Source organism: Girardinichthys multiradiatus, chromosome 8 (genome assembly GCF_021462225.1).
Source record: "Girardinichthys multiradiatus isolate DD_20200921_A chromosome 8, DD_fGirMul_XY1, whole genome shotgun sequence".
Taxonomy (NCBI): Eukaryota; Metazoa; Chordata; class Actinopteri; order Cyprinodontiformes; family Goodeidae; genus Girardinichthys; species Girardinichthys multiradiatus.
This window is the reverse complement of record NC_061801.1, coordinates 22,053,741-22,080,133: the sequence shown is the minus strand read 5'-3', so window position 1 is coordinate 22,080,133 and position 26,393 is coordinate 22,053,741. Positions and strand designations below refer to the sequence as shown.

The 26,393-nt window shown below is 37.2% G+C and overlaps 1 protein-coding gene across 2 annotated transcripts in view; it reads left to right on the top strand.

The window, feature by feature from the left end:
• pappaa (pregnancy-associated plasma protein A, pappalysin 1a) overlaps window positions 1-25,486 on the top strand; it is a 137,111-nt gene extending 111,625 nt beyond the window's left edge. For both annotated transcript variants that reach the window (XM_047373534.1, XM_047373533.1), the window contains exons 20-22: window positions 3,978-4,049; window positions 4,771-4,869; window positions 20,432-25,486. In XM_047373534.1, coding sequence (XP_047229490.1) covers window positions 3,978-4,049; window positions 4,771-4,869; window positions 20,432-20,536 — 276 coding nt within the window. In that variant the 3' untranslated portion in view covers window positions 20,537-25,486. The remainder of the gene's footprint in view (window positions 1-3,977; window positions 4,050-4,770; window positions 4,870-20,431) is intronic.
• The last annotated feature ends 907 nt before the right edge of the window (window positions 25,487-26,393 follow it).

Sequence of the window (26,393 nt, the reverse complement as noted above, 5' to 3'; positions counted from 1 at the left end):
AAATGAGGTTAAGTTAGTCTTGGAACTAACTTAGGCAATAACTGGTATACCTTCAAACAACCATTCACAATGCAAGAACAGATAAAACATTATTTTAATAAAATAACATTTTAAAGAATGATTTGCTGTCATAATGCGGTTTCTTGTTGGACCAATATGCAGAAGAACTCCTGAAGCTCGAGGTTTGCAGGTAAGACGACACTTTATTACTCCTGGCTGGATCGGACAGGGTAGCAAACACACAAGATCAGACATAACCTCACATACACATAACATATGGAATCCGCGAGGAACAAAGGAAACAAACAGGCTTAAATACAAAAGCTGAACAACAGGGGGAACCAATGACAAACGTGACAAGACAATCAGGTGAAAACACAGAACAGGTGTGGGCTTGGGGTGCAGGGAGACAGAAAACAAAAGACTAGACCAGGTAATATAACATAAACACAAGCAGGTATGATATTTGCTGAATAAAACCAACCTTCTGGATGACTAATCCTCAACAGTGATTAATTAGCTGCCTTTATTTAATACAGTAATATTTAAGGAAATATTATTTTGAATAAGAAACTAACAACCTTTCTGGGTAAATGATCTTCAGCTGACTGATAAAGTGGGCGAGCACGTGTTCTTAGCGTTAGCGGTTGGAGCTAACAAAAGAAGCTTCTAGCTTGTCATCAGAATCAAACAAATACCTTTAAAATACCACTAATAAAAGGGTTGAAATGCATAAGCGTGGACCGCTTCTGTGTTTATAAACCACCCTTTAAATAAAGTTTGTCTTAACTTTAAAAACACAGACCTGGAAAACCGCTCCACTCAGTGTTGTAGAGACAGGGTCTCTGCTTGGAACTCTCTAGAACACAGTTTGCTTCTGTAGACCTCAGAGAAAAAAGTAAAGCCATGTTTGGACCTTAATTACACCCATTCATGAATGAATACCAGATACACAAACAGCAATTCATTCCTACTTAACTTAATGCATATGATCGCGTGATCGTATGACACTCTTGGATCCAGTTTGTAGAGTTATGTCTGCTTGCCAGCAAAGAGACATGCGCACTTGTGCCTCCCCTGTCCGGTTCCCATGGGGATCCGCATGGGAAGAGATCTGTTTGTTGGAATGCAGGGTTTTTATTCAAACAGTGACGTCACGGGAAGTACGCTATTACTCCTCCTGGCTGAGTTAGGAGTAGGTTACTGTGATGTATTTTGAAAATTCCAGAAAAGATCAAACTGGCCTATAAATGTTATAATCCATGGCTGGACCCAACAAGAGTCACATTCAAGGGAAATTTAGTGAAACCAATTAATCTAACATTTATGGTTTTGGATCGTGTGAGGAAGTCAGCGTCAGTCAGTCATTTTCCACAGCTTCTTCCATTGAGTGTCACGGGGAAGCTGGTGCCTATCTCCAGCAGTCTATGGGCGGGAGGCGGGGCACACCCTGGACAGGTCGGCAGTCCATCACAGGGTAACACAGACACACACAGGACAAACGACCACACACACACTCAGTCACGCCCAAGGGCAATTTAGAAAAACCAATTAATCTAACATTTATGGTTTTGGATTGTGTAAGGAAGTCGGAGTACCTGGAGAAAACCCCCTCATACACAGGGAGAACATGCAAACTCCAGAAAGACCCTAGGGCCGGGATTCAAACCTAGGACCATCTTGCTGCAAGGCAACAGTGCTAAGAATGACACCACTTGCAGCCCAAGGTAGAAAAATATTTAAAAATAAAGTACTCGTACTTGTACTCGTACTCGTACCTTGCATTTGCCGTTTTCTTCCACAGTCTTGATTCTTTTATCTGTTTCAAATTTTGGCACTCCTTTGTACTGAGCTGAGGACACATACTTCAATGTGTAATTATCTGCTGAGCTCATAAAAGAAATTATGTCTGGTCATAAAAGACCCATAAAATATTTGGCCATTCAAGGTTATAGTTTTATTTTTATCTAATATCAATCACTGTTCTCAGTGGCTTTGGATTAGTCCTGGCAAAACTGCCTAATCCTCCCCAATCCAAATCCTACACACCTATGTTTGGAGGGGCATCACAACTTGTTTTCCATTTATTATTTTGCTCTTATCATTTAACAATCTAATATTTGTCAGCGGACAACGGATGATTTTAAATATAATCTACTTATAGTCATGTGTAAGAAAATTTAGTTATGTGATTACAATAACAATCAACCTTCATGAGGTTGCTTATTATTGTTTTGCTTTGACAACAGGTCAAATCGTTCATATATAATAAGACTTGGACTGGTTCAAGCAGGGATCAGAACCAAAATTAATGGAAACAGGTTGCAATATAATATCTTCCAAAAATTAAATACTATTACATGATACATATGAACATGTTTAGTGGATTTCTGAACTAAATAAATTTGGGGAAAAAAAGACCATGCCAAGTGTTTCACTCTGTTGTTTCTACACTTGTTTTTTATTATCCAAATGTACAGGGGTTGGACAATGAAACTGAAACATAATTTATTACCTAGTTTTATTTTTGTTGTTAGAGTGACTCTTACAGATTTTTTTTTTACTTTCTTACCTCCACCTTCCATTTTTCCTTTCTCTTTTCATTTCTTTGATGGTTATATGCCTAGCACCCCTCCCCCACAGCCCCAATCCTTATCAGCAAAATTACCCTGTCGAGCCAGCTGCAGAATTAGTCATTTTCTATATGACGTGACCTCGTCTGTGGTGGCGCTGAGATAGAGATCTATTTTTATGTGCTATGAGCGCCCTGGGGACACTTTCGAGGGTGAGGATCCAATACGTAGCTAGGGGTGAGACCAGGCCACAGTCATGGATTATGATGATTTACTGCCTGAGAGAGAGAGAGGGTGTGTGTATGTATGCGCGTGTGTGCGTGTGTGTGTGTGTGAGTGTGTGTGTGTTGCAGAGAGAGAGATAGGGAAAAGAAGGAAGCAGATAGAGGAAGGAAGAATATGAGTTTGTGGGGATGAGATCATCTTATAGGATGATGACAAGAAGAAGATGAAGAAGATAATTAAAAGAGCTCCAATTTATATATGTGTATATATATATATATATATATATATATATATATATATATATATATATATATTTGTGTATGTATATATATATATATATATACATATATATACACATATATGTAAATATATATATATATATATATTTATACACATATATGTATATATATAAATATATATATATATACACATATATATATATATATATATATATATATATATATATATATATATATATATATATATATATATATATATATATATATATATATATATATATATATATATATATATATATATATATATACATACACATATGTGTGTGTGTGTGTAACCATCATAACTCTGTTTTTGGCCGTTTTGGATCACAACAACAAAACTATTACTTGCACAGCTCTCTGTTGTCCTCAGATCCTGTTGCTGTTCTTTCTCGCTACCTTCAGGCCCAGATCTATATTTTTACATTGATTTGCTGACTGTACTGTAATAGAAAATACCTTAGTTTGCAGCAACAAAAGAAAAGCGTCTCAACTTTGGGAGATATTGGGGCATGGTTGGTTTGTTTTTTTGCACCTGAGATCAGCCAGTCCTTTGCAGTGGCCAATGAGCATGTTATTGCACTATGGGCTCAGTCAGTCAGTCAGTCAGTCATTTTCTACTGCTTATTCCATAGTGGGTCGCGGGGGAGCTGGTGCCTATCTCCAGCAGTCTATGGGCGAGAGGCGGGGTACACCCTGGACAGGTCACCAGTCCATCGCAGGGCAACACACAAACAACCATTCTTGCTGCAAGGCAACAGTGCTACCAACTGCGCCACTGTGCAGCCCCACTATGAGGTCCATGTTTATTTTTGAGGTGTGCCTGTGACTGGTTAGGGATCACTGAAAGCAGCAATATTACTTAATTAACTGAACAAACACATGCTGTCTTGTCTTACAGAGCATAGTCTGCACGATGGGACTGAAATGGTATCCTCCTCCTGAACTGCTCCATTGCATCAAAGGATGTGAGGTTAGTGCAAGACCTGAGCAAGCTATTCATCCCTTTCACTTGTCACATGGAGCTCTGATATACTTCAGTTCTTTAACCTTTCATGGACTAAGGAACATCAAAGGTAGAGCATAAAGTTTTATTAGCTGTACTTGGCTAAATTGTTGTAGACAGAAAATTAATTGGCAGATGCCGTATAAGTAAAACACAGAGGAGGTATTTAGGTATTGCTACCCTCCTCCCCATCTATACGGTTTAAAAACTAAGTATTTTAATGTATTTGTAAATACAGTCAGTGATGGATAATATATTTAGTCCTACAGTAGCTTTCTTCAGTAATCTTCACATACCACAATATATATTTCTTTCAAAATTGATGCATTTAAATTTGTTTCATAAAGGAATTATTTAATCTGCTCAGCTGATACCAACAGGATTACCTGATTGGTAACTCAAGGGTTGAGGGTTGGAGCAACCCGATAAATCACCTCACTGGCACGTTTTGTGCTGATTATGGTTTATGTGTCCTCAATTTGATTTACGGGTCTAGCTGACTAAGGGCTTAAAAGGTGACATTAAAGAATGGGGAAAATGTAATGTATTGGATTCATCAGCAAATTCATTCAGATATTTTAAACACCTCGAAATGCTAAATGTTTAGACCTTAACAAGATAAAGAGAGGTTGCTCGTTTTTGCCAAGGCGTTTTACTTTGTTTCTCCTCTCTTCTCTGCCCTGAATAGCCGTTCATGGGAGACAACTACTGTGATCCAGTCAACAACAGGGCCTTCTGCAACTATGATGGAGGAGACTGCTGTCAGTCCACTGTCAAGACTAAGAAGGTTAGTGGCATGCTCAAACTTTAAAAAGATTTTATGAAAAAGAAATGTTGCTGTACTCAGACTAATTGATAAATTAATGTTTAATTTTATTTTGTCTTTGCTATAAAGTGTATTCCTGTGCCTTTATTATAGATTTTGTAATATCTTTTTCGAATTACAACCAATATATTTTACATTGTATATGTTGGTAAAGACTACAGCGTTTTCTTCTGTCAGGAAAGCTAGTGCCCTTCTTCTTTTATCATTCATTCAACCTTGGATTATTGGTATAAAAACATGTAGATACTGCAGAAACAGTTGGAATGTGGTTAGCATTTTCTCTCTGTGGATTATTGGATTCATCCCAGGTATTCCAGCCTCCTCTCCAATAGAAAGGCATACATATTACGTTCATTGGCAACTTTAAATAGCCATTTAAAATAAGTTCTGGGATAGGCTTCAGCCCCCTGTCACCCTGAACAGGATGAGGTGGATTAAAAAGGGGATGAATGAATAAAAGTTATGTTTTATACTTGCTTATTCTGTTTAGTGATGATTAATTTCTGCCTGTGTTTATGAGCAAACAAATACTATCAATTACAGCAGACAGGCATCTTCCAACTGTTTGCAATGTTATTCTATTCTATTTTGTTCTATTCCACTGCACTGTCTATGTGTTTAGCTATGTAAAAATATTCTATTTTGCAATACTTAGTCTGCTATGTTTTTAGTTAATCTGTTACAACTCTTTCTTTGGTCTGATACAACTCAGAAAAAGTTGTTTGACTCATTTCAGACAGTTGCTGGCAAGATATGTGTTTAGAAGTGCATATTGCTCATCTGACCAGGCCTGTTCCTGTAAAGTTTGGACAAAATATGGAAAGACATTTCATTTTATCTTTTGGAAAAAAGATGTTAATTCATGGGGAGAAAAAGTTCCTTTTCCTTGAAGACTGTCACAGAAAAACAACTAAGTACACCTCATGATTCAGTAGCTGAATCATGTCACCTTAAATGACAATAACTCAGTAATAATCTTCAGCATGACTTTATCAGTTATATCAATTTATCAGTGGAATTCAAATCAACTGGAAAGTGCCACACAATACTTTCTTACACTAGAGGGGAGCAAACATTTCTTCTTTATGAACCTGGCAGATGTTTTTTTCTACTCTGTATTGTGACACACTTGCATGCTCTAGCTAAGCAAACTGCCATAACTTCTGCTTTTATAGAGGTGGTCACACCTGCTGACTGTCTGTTAATCAAGTGGATTTCCTAACCCCTAAAGAACTGGTAAATGTGTATGTAGTGGCAGTCGTAACACATTTGTTTTCCCCATGTTTTTAGGTATCCATGAAGGTATCTGTTATTGAAATCCTCTTGTACAGTTTTAGTCTGAGTCTATATTAGTTGTTTGAGAATGTGAAAGAAATTGTCACGTTAGTTTTTTCTAAAGGGGAAGTAAAAACAAAAATTTCCTTACCTTGACTAATCAGTTTGGCAACTGCCATGTTTAGTCGGCCAGGTGTGTAAAACTTCAGGTTTTGCGTCAGTGGGGCATGGGGAACAAACCACACTGGGAAGGTTAAATCCCACATATACAATGTTCTACAGGAAAATGGCAAGAGGTCCATGGTTTGTTTTGGTATTTTATTCCTCAAATGTATAGTGTCAAATGATTGGCAACATGTTCTAAGATCAGTGGAACCAGAATGCTGGATGCAACCACATAGGAAATGTTCTCACTCCTGTACTGGTTCTTCTGGTGTTGATTGACACTATTTCATCTTCACATCTTCAGAGCCCAATCTAGTGCAGGGGCATCAACAGAACTTGCATAGCTCATTTTTTATGAGACCTCAGACTCCATTAAACAACAGAGGCAATGAGAGATTGAGCTAGGTGAAAGGAAAGCTGGCTATGGATTGGTATGCGTTGATCCTACTTCAAAGAGAAACATGTTCTCAACATCTTGTGTTGGTATGTAGGGCAACAAATGTTGTTTTTGAAAAGAAAGCCTTTGAGGATTTTAACAGTTTGGTATAGTTCCCAAGGAAAGTTCAACCCAGGTCTAACCCTATTGCAAGAAAAAGGTTTGGATCCTTAATTTAGATTTAAAATACAATAAATATTACACTGAGATTAGTGTTTGACAATTTAAAACTGTTCCTCTGCTAGAAGAAAACAGTCATACACTAAAAGGCTAGAAGAAAACAATGTTGGTATTATGATTATTGATTAATTAATCTTTATCAATAATTATAATTAAAAATCATAATTTGACAAAATTAATGTCTTAACCAACATCCTCATTTATGAATCGAGACCAGAGATGTCTTCTGGTGTTGTAATTGTGGATCAACGCCTTTGATAATTACAACCGTTAAATACTCAGTAATAATTAATAACTATTACCAGAGATGTCACTGTTTAATCGACCATTTCCGCCGAAATGTGTGGAACTTCAACCTTATCTTGACTGACAAGTCACTCTTGCACAAAATAAACACAAAACACCTTCTGTTTATCTATGTGAACATTTATTAAATCACAGCCCTGATGCACTCGCTCTTCCGATTTAATAATCTTCACCTACTCAAACATGCAAAGTTCTACACAGAAGGGGTAAAATATCTAACTAAACAAAATAAAGCAAAACAGCAGTGCGTATGGGATCAAACCAGCAGTTATGGCAAAAATGCTAATATGACGAAAGGGATGTGGTGGTGAGTGGAGGTTGGGGCACAGCTCAAACTGTAACTCAGTTATACTCAGTCATAAAACATCCCCCAACGCTGGGCGAGGTGAGCAGACAAAGAGTTATAAAACTTTTGCCGGCAAGCTAGTAAGCAGTAAGGTTGAAGACAAAGAAAATGGTGAATTTCACCATGAGGTTATTATAACAGTCCAGTTACACAGCGCACCTGTGCACAGGTGTTTGCATGGTAAAGACGCACTTGCGAGACACGGCGGCCTCCGAAAGTACCAGCAAGCTTCAAAACAATGGCATGCATATACAATTCAGAACACATTAGGCTCTAAATGGCGACTCTAATCATAATAAAATGTCCTCTACCCTGCCCACGCTATTCCTAATAAAGAAATAAAAAATAATAATAAAAGGATGTGTTTTACTTTGTTGAAGTCTTCCTTCTGAGCAGAGTTGAGAGAGAGGAAGGTGAAAGTTGGAAGCTAATGTGCGTCCACAGTTAACTTCAGGAAAAGCGGTCAATCTTCGTCATTGTCCTCCTTGGCAAAAAGGAAAAATATGAGCTGACCATCAGCAGTCGACTAGAACCAAAACCAGGTGGTGATTCGTCTCCTTGAAACTCCGTGCGTTTTTTGGTTACGTGTTAAGCTCACGTCTTCGATCGGCAAAGTGAAATTTCTGGCCTTCTTATTCCAGAAACATCTTTTATGAATTTTTCGTTGGCCAACGAAGGAGAATAAATGAAATCCACTCGGGACTCTTCTCCAGATGATGCTTCAGATGTTGGTAACTGTGTCACGGTCTCCAGCTGAAGGCGAGCCCTCAAAATGGGCGCCTTCCTATATAGTGTCTTGTGACTTCAGACTTGGGATGCCCCGTCATATCAGACGCGGTGCCCACCGGGATTTGTAGGAACAGGCTATCCTGCGGTACAAAATGGCCGATGACATTGAATAGGGCATAGTGGCGTCCAGCAACGTGCAAATGGTCCAATATTCAGCAAACAAATGGTCCAACAACAGTCATACACTAAAAGGGGAGCAAATGAAAACTGAAATATATTAAAACTGTGTCATTGTGTCTAAATGAGACAAGTTGTACAGACATCTGACCAAATATTTCCTAGCTATAGGTTTGGAAAGGCTTTGTTGAAATGGCCATTAGGATGAGTGCCTGGACAAACCTTAAAATGCTAGAGGGTACATATCTCATCTGCCCTTGAAGTCCTAAGAATCACTTTAGATGAACTAGTCTCCTGTAATCCCACCAACTCAACATTATCTAGTATAAGTTAAAAGACTGGATAGATGAAAAACAAACACTACAATAAGTTTGCCACAGTATCCTTACATAAGTATTCTTCCATCTCAATGTTTCTTGGGCATTTTTTTGTTTTGTTGTAATAAACAAATGCAGTCCTAAAATGTAGTAAAAGACACTAAAATGCATGTAGTAATTTTGCTTTAGTATATAGGGTTTTCTATAGTGATTTCACACTGGATCAGAATATTTTAAGTGCTCAGATACTTTTAAACTGTGTGATTTCCCTCATCCTAGCTTGTGAACAGATCCTAAAATGTATGTTCTGTCTGATGAGGCGGGGGGTACTCCTAAGTCGTCAGTGTCATTTCCTAAATGTCCTACAGCTTGTAAGCTATGGTGAGTTTGTTTTGACTCTCCTTCCCCCTGCTGGGGCTAGGTCTGCCAGCTGGTTTTAATCATACTTTAACATACCATACCCTTGTCTGTTTTAAAAATGAGGAGCTTTTTTTAATTTCTAAATTAAAAACTTTCTTATGTACAAAACAGGGGGAAATTGTTTACATTAGATCAAGACTGGCAGTTAGACCCTTAAAAAAGCAGAAAACCATTAAACATAGTCTGCTGTCAGTTTTTTAGGATTTGAATCACTGAAGAGGAATGCAGTCGGGATTCAAAGCCAATGGTTCATCAAGATAGTCAGCAACTTTATATTCTCATGATACTGCCTAAAATAGTACATAATTTCTGGCATAGTTTAGGTCATTTATTTGCATTTTAAACATTTTTATGTATATATTAAATACATTAAATTAGCAAAACCACCCAAAATGAGTTGGCCTGTTATTAATGACATTGCAAGAAATCAGTGTTATGTTGAACATGTTCTGATCATTCTTTTTTGTGAAGAAATGTTTAGTGTCAGTGACATATTCAAGGTATTCCCCACAACTTCGGCACGGTAACTCAAATGTTGAAGAAAAAGTAAACATAACATAATAGGAAATAATGAATGCAAATCGCTCATAGCTGTATTTAAAATTAAATTTCCAAATGATTTGTTCTATGAAATGATTGTACAAGTCTATAAATAATCCCACTGTATATTGCTTTCTTTATATATCTGCTGTAATTTTGATAAAGTCAAGTAATGCAAGTAATGAAGGTCTGTTTATTGTAAATTCACACTTATTCTCTTTTAAAAATTAGAAACTAGTCTAGATCAATACAGAAACATCTGTACACTGTGGTGCAAGACCTTGACAAAAACCTAGAATAAACATGAGATAAATTAGTTGCAGTTGTAAAACATACTTGTTGCAAAGAATGTAGTTGCTCTGCTCTGGTATTGTAAATTAGCAATGGGATCCTAACAGCCTGGCCTCATGAAAGCCTGCAACAAATTATTTACTAAACCAGGACATTTTCTAACTTTCCAACCATGCTACTAATGTTTGTTTCGAAACTGATTTGCTTTAAAAAGAATGATGGATAACAGTCAAATATTTAATACGATGACTGTGCTCGTAATATTTTCTAAACAGCTGTTTTAGTTGTTTTCTTGTTTCTAAAACATTGAATATACCATTAAAAGCTAAGCAAGCTTATGTCTATTACAACATATTCAAAATGTCTATATTTTGTGAGATACCACACAGTAACATTATTAATAAAAAATCCTGATTATCTGACCAGATTCTACATGGAGAAATTATACCAAACGCATACTTGAAAACAACAATTGGCTTGTGTTTGCAACTTCTGGGTTTCCTTGAAATGGTTGAAAAAGATAAAACAAATTGCTCTGAAATTACCAATCATGGCTTGGTTTATCAGCTGCTAGAAGAAAGGGTCAAGTAAAGCTTACAGTGGGTAAGGAAAAAAAAGGAAACACTAAGGAATTAGGCTGATAAGAATGATTAGTATCGAAACAGCTGTAAAGCCAGATGTTAGATATAAATTACCTTTGTTGTTAATTGGCTGCTTAATTGAGGGTCCTTATATGCAAAACATGTTTCGTTTTATGACAAATAAATGTTTTTTTTTTATTTTTTATTAGAGTTCCAATAAATCTAAATGTGATTTTCTAATGCATATATTTATTCTGAATTGCTTCTTTATGTGTTATCATTTTACTTGACTAGAAGTTAATCATTTAGAAAGATTTATCTGTCACAGGAAATGTTCATCCTCATCAACAACCTTCTTTGATCAAGTCAGTGAGACCAAAACTGGGTATAATACCTGATTCTTATGATCCCCAAGCAGAACACATGCCTGGCAGACAACCGGGCAGAGTTATATAACGCTTCTACAAGCATAAAAAACAAAAACAAAAAAGAAGAACATATGACAAATAATCTGTAACTTATTACTGACAAATTCTCTTCTCTCAGCTGATGATTCATGAACTTAATGGGTGACAAAGAAGCAAAGTATTGCCTGTTTTGTTGGAACTTAACGTTCTTGTTCAAAGCACAATCAATGACTTTATTCCAAGTTGCCTAATTGTTACTGAAGACTTTTGGAAAAGAAGATTTGTTTGTGTTTGAGAGAGCTGAGACTGAAAATGTCTACATGTTTTTCTACATGTTTTTGAAGTTAGTAATTTTTACTTTTTTCCTTTAGGAAATTTGTATTTAGAGGCAAATTGCATTTAGAGCCAATCTACTATGTTTGTTTTGTAAATTTATTTCACATCTATCTACCAATGAGGTGTGAATTATGGAAAATTTGTTAAAGGTGAAATCTTTAAAGAAAACTTTAATGAGACTTTATACAAACTCAATATTGTGTCTTGGAAAACAGCACTAATGTGAAATTTGAATCCTAATTAGCTAAATAATTGTCCTACATCATAAAGAAACATGGCAGCTTTCATTCAGCATTGCATACTGCTGTGATGCACTTGCACAAACAGATTCATGAGTGGAGAAAATGGTTCTTTGATCATTTTGTTAAAATCACAATTTGATAATTGTGATTTTTGCCTTTTCTGGGACATGGTCAAGATGTGTCCCTATATGTACACTATCTAAGGGTTCTGAATATAATTATCAATATATCTAGTCCTTGTTATTTGTATTTCATTTATATTAAGAATATGACATGAAACAAAATTGTTTTTCTATTGTTCGGATAAGGCACTATTTGATCAGCGTGACTCCTTAGTAAAAATGACTGTATCTTCTACCTGTATTCCGTTAACTATGGGAGCCAGCTATTTTTCTGGTTGATGGGACTTTCACCAAAGCATCAGGATATGTAGGTTTCTCAGGAGATCCATGGCTTAGGGGTATCAAGAAAGAGCTGTAGTGGAGTTGTTTCCTGCAAGTTAGCAGAAACCTGCAGGAAACAACTTTAGGTTCCGATATGCCCCAGGGTCTCCTCCCATTGGGGCATTCAACCAAAAGGGAGGCATCCAGGCAGGATTGTGATCAGATACCCCGACAACCCTATCATTTGTGGACAAGCAGCGGCTCTACTCCTAGATCTACCAGGATGATGGAGCTCCTCACTCTATCTCAGAGGTTGTGTACAGCTACACTACAGAGGAAGCTCATTTCACTAGCTTGTGTCCAGAGCCTTATTATTTTCATTGCAGTCCATGTCTCATGACCATAGGTCAGGGTCAGAATGTTGATGGAGTGGTAAAAATCTTCTCTTTCTGGCCCAATTGTTTCTTCATCACGACAGACCAGAACAGTGCACACTTTTTAAGAAGAGGCCCCAATCCATCTTTCCATCTTACCATCACTAGTGAACAAGACATTAAGTTAGATGAACACCTCCACCTTAACCAAAGACTGAACTGCAAGCTGAAAGTCAGGGCTTGGAGATATCAACATGAGACATGACAACAACATGACAAGAAATAGACCCTGAGGTTCAAAACCAAAACATTCTTCTTAATGACGATGCCTTACCTTCACATTGATCAGTGTAGACAAAATGTCCGAAGAAGTTAAGACTACACTGTACTACACTTTACAGGCCTTTGAAACAGTTAAATCTCATTAAAAAGAAAATGGATGCACAATTTAAGTTTAAACTGTGCTTTTGTGATACTTTTATGAAATGCAATATGATGTTCTGCATAAAAACTTTTTATGACAGCTTGTCAAACTGCATGAAACTGAATTTATGTATCCCAGTCCCAACATTAATATAATTATGGGTCCAAATTAAATCTCCAATAAACATTTTGTATTTCCTCCAAATGAAAGAAAAAAACAAACTTTGAATTAATACATGCATGTGGAACCTTCCAGAACCTGTAGGTAAATAGACATTGCAATTTTTTAATGTCTGTAACTAGAAGGGTTGTACATTGATTTGCCCAAAGCCGTGTGTTCTAGCAACAAACATAGTTTGCAACTTTACAAGGTAGATCCCATGGTATTGAACTCATGAATCTAGCTTCTTTCAGAATAAAACCATTACATCTCACTCTCACAGAGCCTCATTCTCTCTGTCATTCGGTCTTTTTCTCACTAATTGCCACTCTCAGTCATTTACATACTCTCTATCTAACTCAGAATTAAGGAGTGCACATAATCCTTCCATTGGTTGCTATGCAGTAGTCTGGTGTCTGTGGGAATCTTGGTCACTGTCATGCCCCCATTAGGTTGTGACAGCAGAACAGTGACTCCCTCCACACATCTTTACCGTTCCTCTGCCAAAACCTGTTACATCTACATTTCGCTGTCAGCAGAGGTGTTAAGGTTAAAGGGAAAATAAGGACACAGTGGTGTTTTACAAGAGCTTTCATTTTATTTGTCCTCACCTTTTTTAAACCCATATTACACAAAAAGAAAAAAAAATAATAACCTTGCCTTGTTAACATTCAATTGTTTAACATACACTGATACTTTCCTTTAGCATTTGAATTGTTTTCTGATTGTTTCCGATTATTCCTAAGCAACAATGGATTCTGCGGTGGAATGCATGCAGTTTTGGACTATATTTAAATCCAGGGTAAAATATAGCTCAGCTGAAGCACAAGAACAACTTTTCTATTTCTGTCTCCAGAGTGACATAATTTTTCTTTTTCTTCCAAATGCTGGTAATTTTAACGATAATGATTATTTTGACTGTACTGTACAGAAGGTGCAGTGGAGATACTGGGGTGAGAAAAAACAAAAAAAAAAACATAAAATGAAATTACAGCGACAACGTGCAGTCCTGGCACCCTTTTATCATTCTCTGTAGTGCAGTTGTTTCCTGCAAAATGACAATTCGGAATATATAAACAACCCTGCCCCTACACCCTAGTGTTACACATTCAGATGGATCTCCCACCACTGTCAATTAAATGCATAGAAAAGGACAATTGAACCTACCAATGCACAACAAGCTGACCCAATGTAAGTAGGTGGAAAAATGTTTAAATGAGTTAGTTTTCGTTTGAATAATTTTGTAGAGTGTCTAGCAGGGGTTGCTAACCTTTCTAACATTTTCCCTGAGTTACAGTTGAGCTAAATAACATTAGCAAGAGGGTTCTGTTTTTGTTTACAGACAGTTTGCTTATGCTCTGTAGCTTCTTACAGAGCTGTTTCACTGTTTTCAACCTAAAATCATCTGAAAACAGCTTCCCAAAAAAGACAAAAGTTGTGTGAACAGAATTTGAAGCTCTGTATAGTTGTTCTGACATTTAATATCCTTTATTTGTTCCTTTTATATAGAATTAATATTGCCACTGGAAAAAATAGGAACGCTGTGTTAATAAGATGCTTAAGAGTAAGCTTTTCACCTTCCCTCTTATCTTTTTTTTCCTAAAGATATTTAAAAAAATAATCTGTTTGTCACATTCTTAGTGTCAAAAGAATATGATACCAAAGCTTTGTAATTCTTGCCCCCATATAAATATTCTTCTGAAAATATATATAGAATAAATTGATCTTTGTTCCTGGTGAAGAACAGTTTGGTAGGATGATCTCTCTCTTTGTCTGGTTATGTGTACCATTTGGATGTAGAACATAGTGCAGCTCACCCAGGGCACCAAAATGCTCTGTGCCCACATTGTGAAAACGTAATGTAAACTGAAGATCAATGGGTGAAAATCCCAGAGTCCTGCTGCATCATGACAGGGTGTCTTACTTTCTTTGATATCATCATCTTCCTTTATAGGTTAATTGTTTTTATAATAAGGCACAACTTACCACCTGGGAATGAAAAGTAATCATGCATCCAGCATCCTGTTTTTAAACACACTTGAATCAAAAGGTTGATAAACAATAGGGTGAGAAAGTTATTACTCAAGTTCATCTGATCTCCCCTTTGATTGTTTCCCCCACAACCTTTCTAAATTTTGTTTTATAAATATTGACTCTGTTTAAGATATTATGTGTTAGGTAAATTGTAGGACCTAGGTAGAATAAGATTTTATTACCTGATAAAAATAGTTTACGGTTGAGGGGTACTTTAGTAGCATGACTGTACATAATGGAATTCTGCACATTTATTTTTACGTTGCTTCTCAGAATAGTAAAGAATCCTTACTTTTTGTTTTGGTAAAGATTTGTGGATTAACTTGTTCTGAATGACTCAATGTGTATTGTTCCACTTCAGGGCCTTTGAAGGTCACTGCAGGATCTCCCCTTAATAGTTGCAAGCTGTTGCTGGATATGGAGGGAGGGAGGGAGGGGGCGAGAGTCTGTAGAATGCCTCTCTGAGGGTTCCCTTGCAAGACCCTTTTTGTAGCCCCCCCATATAGTTTGGAAACTTTTTTTTCCTCCATTAGACTTGGCCTGTCTAAGACATTTTTATGAATGTGGCTATATGTTTTTCTGTCAAAGTTGAGGTCTAGTATAAGTGCTCAGATCACTCCCAGGTCTTTAAACCTGCTTGCAAATCTAAGTTTGGCCCAAGTATTCCCAGTACGTGACTTGCATGTGTCATGATTAATGTTTGTCTCTAAACTGATGGTCCGTGATGTCCACAGCTAGCCACTAATCTCTGTCTTAATATGTTGCCAGACTTACCATACTACATCTTTGGAGTTCTTACTAAAGGATAAATGCACATACGTGATGCATATATTTTTTTTAGCAGTTTCTGTTAGCGTCACCCATGCTTATTTTTCAGCATTCCACGGTAATTTATTTCCTGGCTGAACCTGTTCTATTTAAAATGTTCACATAACTGTGAACCAGAAACCAGAACATACTCTCTTCCAGCTCCACATTGCGTCTCTGCTACAAGCACATGGCTTCCTCCAGTTTTCACTGGCTTTTTAACAAGCCCACATTTGGAGATGTAGTGAAGGAACAATGCAGAAGACTGGAGTTTTACTACAGTAACTGCAATATGAATACCTTGAGGAATTATGGATGTCAAATTGTAAATTTTCATTTATTGTTTTTAGGTGCTCCTTTGTTAGTAGGGGTGCCACAAGAGCTCACTGCATGACAACTGCCAATATTAAAATGGCATGATAATACTCATTAAAATGAACTGTCTCGCAATGCATCACATAGTTGTTGTCCTCATGTGGCTTCATCTGGCGGAATAAATCCTAGCTATTATAATAAGCCCTAGACATGAGGTTGAATTCTATAAACATGACCCACAGTTGGTAGCTCTTATTTTGAAGTATGAAAGAGGGTTGTTCTCAAATTGTTGCCCTGCTGTATTGAAGAACTCTTCTCTACTGTTAAATTGTGACTGGCTAACCGTTAGACATTAACAATGCTAAAGCTGGCAATTGCTTTGCAATGTTTACAAATAGCTTACCTTTCATCTTATTCTCTGTTGTCTTGTCTTCTAACCTAGATTAGATTAGTGTCCAGAACCACTTGGTAAAGTATAGAAAAAAACCTAATGGCTTGGAATTATCTGAACCCTTTGACAATTTTCAACATATGTCAGATTCACACATTTATTATAAAATAATTTATTCATGTTTTGTAAATTATCTGCTGTTTAAATCAGGTATGTTTTTATGACAAAGCATGGTCTTACAAAAGTAGACTATTAATGCTGCTAAACACAAAATGTTATTTACAAAAAACATGTACTACAACTCTGTAGTAAAACAAATGTTTTAGCCTGTCATTCCAACCACTGTTGTTTGACTAAAGTTGTCTTTCATTACATTTCAGCATTTTAGTGCTTCCCAGTCATAAGGTTTTCACCAAATGTTGTTCTGATTGCAACAGCCCCCCAATTCATATTCATATAGCTAAAGACAATGCAAAACAAGTCGAGTGCCAGAATCAATTGTCGTAAAAATAAAAATCATGATTCTTACTCACCACCCATTAATCAAGTTTTATAAACATCTTACTAATTATTGTTGGTGTTGCAAGGTTCATAGAAAATTGGAAAATGAAAGCAGCAGCTTTTTATAAATGCATTTTTATGTGTGTGTGAAATTTGAATTGAGAGCTCTGAGTATCGTAAAGATGTAGACATTTGCAGAGAGAAAGGAGAGATCATGTGGATGGAAAGGGGGTACATTTCCACCCTTTTGATCAAAAATAGTCACTCTCTGTTAGGGGATAAGCTGGTTTCAGTTGCTAATAACCAATACAGTGATTAGATGAAAAAAATCCAGTATTAAAAAGTTTACTACATATTATATACCCAGAATTGAGGAATTTGGTGTTTTGCCCTGTTGGTGAAATGGAAAAAAGGAGCTCTGACGTGCTGTGCTACTTCAATGGGCCTTTAACTCTAATTCTGGGACACTGGGCAGCAGGAGGGCCCCCAGCCTCACAGGGCTAGGCAATTCAGTTTCCCAGCCACCATGAGAGAACCCTCAAGGCCAGATGTGGCACCTGACCTAGTCACCCTAGAGGTCAAGGTAAAAGGAAAGCATGTCAAATCTACCACCCACCATCATTCTCTGCGTAGAAAGATAAGCAGAACTGGCCTTGGAGTGAAAAGTGCGCAAAAGACTTTGAAGATGTAGTGGGAATGAGTGCTGCAAGGGAAGGGAGTAATAAAACAAAGCCAAGATAGGAAGAGAATTTAAAGGAAACAAGGTAAAAGTGTAAAGCAAGAGATGTTGTAATAAAACTCTGTAGGAGTCAGGTGGGAATGAGGAACTCTGTGTTCTTGGCTTCAAAATGCCACAGAGGAAACTCTGCTCATGCAGTTGACAGCTGTTTTTGAAGTGTGTCCGGCCTTTAGCTTGTAAAGTTGCCCCATGTAGACCTCATTTTCTCCAAGGAGTCTGAGCCCAGCCCACCTGGCCCATGCATTAGAGACACCTCCCCCACACAAACAAGTTATTTTATACCCTATTTGCAAGGGGAGCCTGCGTCACTAGTCCTCTGGGACAAGCTCCATGTCATTCCAGGGATCTGCTATCTACAATGTCCTGTTTGCACAAGCCACGCTTGTTTTTTGTGTCGTGTTTGGTTAATCACCACATTTGACCTTTTACTTTTTCAGACAGGTAGTAGATTCTCTATGTTTAGGAACAGTGGTGGATACTTATACCTGTGTCACACTGTCAGGTATCTGCCAATTGCACATGAAGATACTGTGCTTTAAGTAAGTAATGCCCAATCATGGAATATTACTTACAATGGTGTGATGATATCACTAATTCTCAAGCTACATTATGTAAACACCTTTTCTCCACTGATAAAGATTCATTCAACTCAGTGTGCTAAAGGTTAAAGTGCCATACGTAGTAAGGCAGTTTGATCTATTTTGTGACTGATTCACCTAGTAATTGTTTGACAGCTTAGGGTCAATGATACACAATCTACAGAGCATTAAAACCTCCTCCCAAAATGGTCAGACAATTTTAAATATGGAAAGGAAAAGGAGTAACATCATTGCAAAAGTAACTTCCTCTGTTCTGAATACACATAGGCTATACAAAACTGGGACCCATCATAAGAGACACAAGCCCTCCATGGACATGACAAAGTTTGATATTTTACAACCTGTGCTTCATTTCTTTCTGTTTGAACTCACATTAAACATTTTTTTAGATATTTTAATATACATGGCAAGTTAAGATACATCATGTGGCCTTACGAGCATTTTATGTGACCTGAGAATTTTCTTTAAATGGAAAAGCACCAAACTAGCAGCTCATAACACCCTCTAGACAGTGCTTTTGTCCAATTATTATTGGTTGTAGCTATGAAAATATCACAACTTCAACTTAGATTGCTATTATAACTAGCAAAATATGATTACTTGCAAATAGCAAATTCCAAAGGTACAAACTTTGAAGCTTATAGTCCAGAGGATATTGAGTGGATGTGTTCTGGCTCATTTTTAGTTGATAAAGAATTTTTAATCCTGTTTTGCTGATGAGTTCTGCAGTTACCCAAATAACCCCACTGTAAGCTAACATTAGCTTACAATGCATTTTTTTAGACAGAGCCTAGTCTAAGTGCTTCTATATCAGGTACATCATATTTAGATATGTTAACAGTAATATTATTTTGAACAAGTTCTTCCATATGGATAGTTTGCACTTATTGCACTGAACTGAACTGAAAACTGTCTTTACCTTAAAGCACTGTGTCAGCTCAGTGTTGGCTGCGATGGCTAGTGTTTTTATAATACTTGCAATGTTTGTTGGGATCTATTGTCCACAAGATCAATACTACTTCTGCCTAATGAGATCAAGCGACTGTCTGCAGGCTCCCAGTTCCTTGCAAAATAAGCCACCAAGACATAAATACAGACATGTTCTTTGTCTGCTGCCTGCCTTACATGACTTGGACAACACGCGTTTCCTGTTTGGCCTGGAGAAAGTGGACACATTTTGCATACCCAAACAGCTGAAGCCAACCCCTCGAGAGGTGAGCGAGCAGACAAGGCAGCAGCAGCTGGTGCGGGTGACGCATCATCAATGTTATCCAGCTACGTCAAAGCCTGGGGCAACAACCACTGATTGCACTGTTCTGCTTTCACTGGCAGGAGCTTATGTTGATATAAAACTACCAGAGAAAATGAAAATACATGTAAAGATAAAGTGCTGTGATGTGACATAGAATAGATCCTCCATGAGCAAGAAAACTAAATGTCAGTTTACTCCAGAGTTGTAGTTTTTTGGGGTAAGGTACTTGTTCCCATTGCATGACATCACATGCCACATTAGAAGAACCTTTACTTCTGGCTAGCAGGTGTATGGTGTGTGTGTTACAGCTTAAATATTTTTAGCAAGATCCTAGTAACAGACCAGTACAAAGTAGCACACAATTGCAAGGAATGTTGTTTTTTTTTTTACAAATAAGAATCTGAAATGTGCTGTGTGCATTTGTACACAGTGTTTGGGTGCACTTCCAGTGCTGTCTCAAGTCTTTTGCTGGATTGCCTAGTGTATAAAGCTCCATCCATGTTCTCATCGACTCTGACCAGCCTCTCTTTTCTTAATGAGGAAAAGCATCCCTGCAGCATGATACTGCCACCAAAATGTTGTTTGCTCTGGAATTAATTTGGTGTTATAAGTATAAAGGTGGTGGTGAATATGACTGTACACCACATTTTTTTCATAAAATCAACAAAACACCTTAAGGTTTATGGTTACAATGTGATAAAATGTAAATGTGTGTTTGAAAGTACTGTAATCAGTGCCTGTGGTTGAAGTTGACAACTAATTGTGAAAAGGTAAAAATTATTTTCTCTTCTTCTTAGGTAATCCCATTCCCCATGTCCTGCGACATATGGAATGAGTGCTCCTGTCGGGATCCTAATGCTACAGAGAACCGAATAGATGAACGTATCCCTTCCATGGGGTGATCGACTTGAGCAGGGATCTTCATTCACTATTCCAGGACCCTTCCTCTAACACAACACAGCCAGAATGGCTGACCCAACCTTCTTCATCCTCATTTTGGTCCACAGTTTCCTGCACATGCTGCTAATAAAGGCATACCTTTCCATCTGTACTGCAATCCCGACCAGCTTCCATCTACATATGAAAGGAAGATATAGAAGGAGAATGAGACTAATGAGACTCCACTGAAGATGTTATTTCTCTGCAAAAAAGAAAGTAACCTGTGCAATACTATCCTTTAAGGTATATAATATAAAAAAAAAGATGAAATAGACATTTTCAATAAATCACCCAAAACAAACAAAAATGTAACCAAGCCTAGATAAGCATGCCTTTTGTGCTGGTTTTAGCATTGGTTTTACTCCATGATCACATGATTGAACCAAAGGTTTATCAAAACATACAAGTTTGGGATTGTTTCGATACTGGCTCTTGTTCTGTAGATAAAATGACTATGTTGACCAGAGATTTTAAAAAATCCTCATATACCTTGAATCCACAGCACCTTCTCAAGGTGCAATCCCTTGCCTTCTTTCAGAGGTTGTCTTTTGATCATTTCTGATTTTAAACTAGTCAAATATTCCTTACCTCTGTTTCCTTTTTAGTAATTTATGCTTCTTTATGGAATGTCAGTGGATATGGGGATTATATGAGACACCCATATTGTTTTAAGCCACAGAAATGACTCAAAAAACTAGACTACTATACACAAATACTCAAAGCGGTCAACTACAGTAAAAACAGTCAGGTACAATACTGTTTATATAAAAAAATCTGTATTTGAAAATTTAGTGTGGCTTTTGCTTCTTTCAATCCATAATAAGTAGGAGGTTTAGACAGCTGTGTCTTCCTTGCTGCTTATAGCTCCTACTGATAGCATTCATTCATTTCTGCATGTTCTTACACAACTCTGTCACCTCACATTTAGAAAGAAAACATGTTGACAGCACCGCATATGAAATGCACTAACAACTTAAGAAAATCCAGAACCTCACTTGGCACCCCTCTTCTTATGCAGCAGCCCCCGCGAATAACTCTATATACCTTGATTATGACTTAAAGAATGTCGTCCATAGACTCACTTAGAGTTTGAGGTGATTTTAATTTCAGTCTAAACTCTTTCCTCATGGAGCTAGATAAAACCTTTGTTACCTCAAGAACCATCTAAAACTGAAAACAAAAGCTGAAAGTAAATCCATCCCAGTTCCTTTCAGAATGTAGTCAATGCTTGTCAAAGGCTTGTGGCTTTCTTGGTCTCAGTACTGCACACCACATTCACACAAAAGTGCTGGGATAAAGGGTTGGCTAAACTATATCTGTGCAACTCTAACCCTAACACCATCCCACGCCCCCACCCAACCAACCAGCATGCCTAACTTCCACAGAGTTAGCAGAGTTATATATTAAAATGACATTTGGATGTATATGTCAGCACAAAATTCCCAGCCACAGAATGCTCAAAGCTCTGTAAGACAACCTGCTGGGTCTGGTTTAGGTCATTCATTCATTCCGCTTCCTCTTCAGTACAAAGTGCACTTCTAAACAGCATTTTTCTGTGTTGCGTGTTCCCATAAAGTACCTTTGTTAAACAATAGAGCTGCTATGATAGATTTCTATTTTGTTACTCCACTTTCCCGACAAGAACAAACTGATCAGTTTCATGCAACATTTGATATTGTAGTCCGCTTGGCATCTTGGTCTAAACTTTGCTTGTACTCTTTTGCAACAACCACGATCATAGTGGCAATTAGCATGATTAATAATTATGATTTCACTTCACCCATGGTCTCTCTCTGACTCACATTTGGCTGCTATGGCATTCAAGATCCTTCCTGTAAACACATTCCTACTTGTCATTTCATAGCCAATGTTTGTGGAGACCTAAAAGAATATGAGAACATGCAAAGAAGATGTGAAGATATTTACCACAAAATATAACAAAAGAAAATCCAAAAAATGATTCAATGACGGAATTATTAAAGAATTGGTTTGATTTACTGTTTTGCTTTTTTTGGAACATGCCATATTTAATCAGTGTTTGTATCAATGACCTCAGTTACTGCACTTTCTAGTTATTAGAAAAAATTTATATCTTTCAAAAACCTTTAGAAGCTGCTATTATCAAAATGGTGATCTAAGGTAAACTGTATAGTATTTAGCAATATGACTCTCTAAGTTGCTTTTTGCTTTTCTACCAGTCATGTTTTTACTTGGTTTTTGTGCTACATTATGTAGATGACATATTGCTATGCTCGGCAGCCTAAATAGGGTATTTGCATTGGACGGCATTATTGAAGTAGGGTGGTACTCCAACATTTAAGCATATGTTCATTTACACATCATCCAAAACAAATAGATCTATACTAATGCTTTTTCAAGACATGTATCATGAGTTATTTAAAGTCAAGCTAGACCGCAAATGCTATGTCTTGTGTTCTGCCTTGGTGTTTGCGTAACATCTTAGGTTTCAGAGGAAAAGTGGAGAGACGCAGAATATAGAAAAAGAAGAAACCCCCAACAAAAAGGATATTTGGAAGACTTTGTAACTTTTGCAAAACATGAAACTTTGTGAGGACACTGAAGGCTACATGATCTTTGATGATTACATTTATAAACTTTATATGAAATCTATATATTCCTGGTAATTGTATGTATTCGAGATGTAATGTTTGTATTCTAGATTCTGCTGCCTCACACATGATCCATACCTCTAAGTAATCTGGAGTCACTCCACATGCAGTGCTATGGTTTATCATCTGCTACCAAGGTCAGAGAAAAGCCATTCTAACTGTTTAAATGGATCAGTCTCAAACTATGTAAATAATTATAAACTTATTGTCGCCTAATCAGCAGTCTCTTCTGCATAATTATATCATAATTATGTAATAATTCTATCATATTATGCCAGTATATAGATACCAAAACAGATGATTGTAATTCCACAAAAGGCATCAGAATGTCACTACATCAACTTCAAAAACAAATTCTTCTTAAGATTGGGGAAGTTACCCATAAGCCATAGTTAACAAAGACAGTCATGGGCAGAAGTATACATTCGTGCATCAGATAAAGACATCACCTCTGTACTGTAGCCAACACATGATCCCTTTGCTGTACCTCATGCCTGTAATGTTTGCTGCTTCTATAGCTTTGGTATTTTAGTGACATTTGAGTCTCATAACAATGGTGTAAATAGTACAACTATTTATTGAGAGTGTTATACTTTTTTAAGTTATATTTTAAGTTCCATTTAAATTATTTTTTACATTGTTCCTATATGGACTAGCGCATTATATGTTGTGAGTCAATTTGTCTATGTCGTCACAATATATGGATTGTGATTGTTGCTGTCAGGCACTGATCAGACATGTACAGTACAAGTTTGGCCCTCAACCACAGAATAACTTCTTTCAATAGTAATTATGTCTAGATGGATGGTGCTTGCAAAATGTTAACTTTTTTCATTTAGAGCCAGAATTGTGTTTATTTCTGTCTTTCTATTTTTTTAATGCACATAATAGCCATATGTACAAGGAGTGCTAAAAAGAGAACCAAATGAAATGCATTTTTGCTTATTATTAACAATATATGTCCAGCTGAAGGCAAGAAGTAAAGGGACAAACAATTAAGGTAAAACAATGAACTAGAGGTTATATGACACCAAACAGTGAGAGTTCTTGGATGGGGCAAATGTAGAAGGTGGGCAGCCAGTGAAGGGGAGAGAGAGAGAGAGAGAGACAGAGAGAGAGAGAGAGGTATTTAAGGATTGGCTGCTTTTCCTGGCCTGTCGAGCTATTTGTCCAGGTGTGAAAGTATGTACTCAAAGAGGCTGCCCCTGAGCAAAGAGCGGCCAGCCTGACTGGCAACACGCTAAGGCCAGTGAGTCAGAGTTTCTCCTGGGGATGGCAGCCATCCCACGATGGGACTCTCACCTTCCCTCCCTCCACCTCACTTACCTCCATCTCCCCTCTAACTCGACACACAGCCTCATCTGTCACTGTCAGGTATGCCTTTGTGGGGCAGCCAGGGTCAAGCTGGCCCTGTGAAAATGAGAGGGGATGTTTGCCCAGCTTACAGAACCATTTGAAGTTAAGATGAAGGAACACACTTCTTCCCACCTACAGTCTATGCTTATCACACCATAGGAAACTAAACCAGCCTTCTTGTTTGACAGGCTTTGATACCTCCATGTTCAGCACCAAGATTTGCTCCTGTAGTTCAAATGAAACACCTTTTGTTTTTCTTGTCTACAGATGTCAGATGTTTCTGTCTAATTCATCAAAAAAGCAGAGAGGAGAACTGGAGAGTGTGAAGCTCTAATGATTTTGCTCTGATCTTTGAAATGAAAGGTCATAGTGTTTTCTGAAAATGTCTTTGTGTGCTGTAACACATGAAGTACTTCTCACAAGCCTTTGGTTATAGATTAGTCCTATTCTGTCTGTTTCCTTATTCTTCAGTGAACAAAAAAAAGTTGAAGTATAGTTTGTTTTTTTCGTAAGTAAAAAATACAAAAAAATGTACTACATATTACGTGAATCTAGTAGTGTTACTGTAATGTTTCATACAAAACTGTTTAACAAATATATTTTAAGATGTAAATATAGATATTACCTTATGATTGTATTCAAAAACATGTACTAACTGTTTGCAAATAGCTCTTGGATTGATTTTTACCATAAATATAACACAAAAAAAAAGATCAGTGAAACGTAGTGTCAAAGTATCGCCTGCAAGGAAAAAAGTTAACAAAAAAAAGTAGTGATGCTTTACCACACCACTTGCTGTCAGCATTTATTTGTTCATAATGACCTAGTGTAAGCACTGTTGTCAAATGTATAAACCATGAATTTATCTGTTGAGTCACATATTATTTATTTGTTGTCAATAAAAAATAATAATAATCAGAACAGTCATCTTTGGGTCCTAGGAGTTTGTTAAAATATGTTTCATTCTGTGTTTCTGTGCTTTTACATTTGGAAGTATGTATACATGTTGATGGTCTGGTACATTCCCTACAATGTCTAATGCACTGTAGGCAAATCATTTGAAATATTTAGGGAGCCATCATTTCCTTTAGATAAAGGAATGAAATCTTCAGAATTAAAATAACTCAATTCAATTCATTATTTATATAGCGCCAATTCACAACACTTGTCGTCTCAAGGCACTTCACAAAAGTCAGGTACATACATTCCAATTAATCCTAACCATTGAACAGTGCAGTTAGATTCAGTTATTTATTCAAATTGGATAAAACGTTTTTCTGTCTAAGGAAACGCAGCAGATTGCATCCAGTCAGTGACTTGCAGCATTCACTCCTCCCGGATGAGCATGTAGAGACAGTGGACAGTCACTGGCGTTGACTTTGCAGCAATCCCTCATACTGAGCATGCATGTAGCGACAGTGGAGAGGAAAAACTCCCTTTTAACAGGAAGAGACATCCAGCAGAACCACGCTCAGTGTGAGCGGCCATTTGCCACGACCGACTGGGGGTTTGAGAGAACAGAGCAGAGACACAAAAAAAACAAAGAAGCACTGATCCAGGAGTCCTTTCTATGGGACGGAAAAGTAAATGTTAATGGATGTAGCTCCTTTAGTTGTTTCACCTAGAAAAAAAGTACAGATAAACTTTGAGCCAGTTTTCAAGGATAGAGTCTGAAAGAGAGCACATAGAGTTAGTCACAGTAAAAGCTCAGTCAATTGCCATGTCTAGGAGAGAGAAAGGGTTAAACACTGAAAGACAGGGCCATGTGGATCATCAGTAGAGTGTGAGCATTAAGTTGTTGCCAGCAGAAGCTCGGACGAAGCCCCTCTCCAGA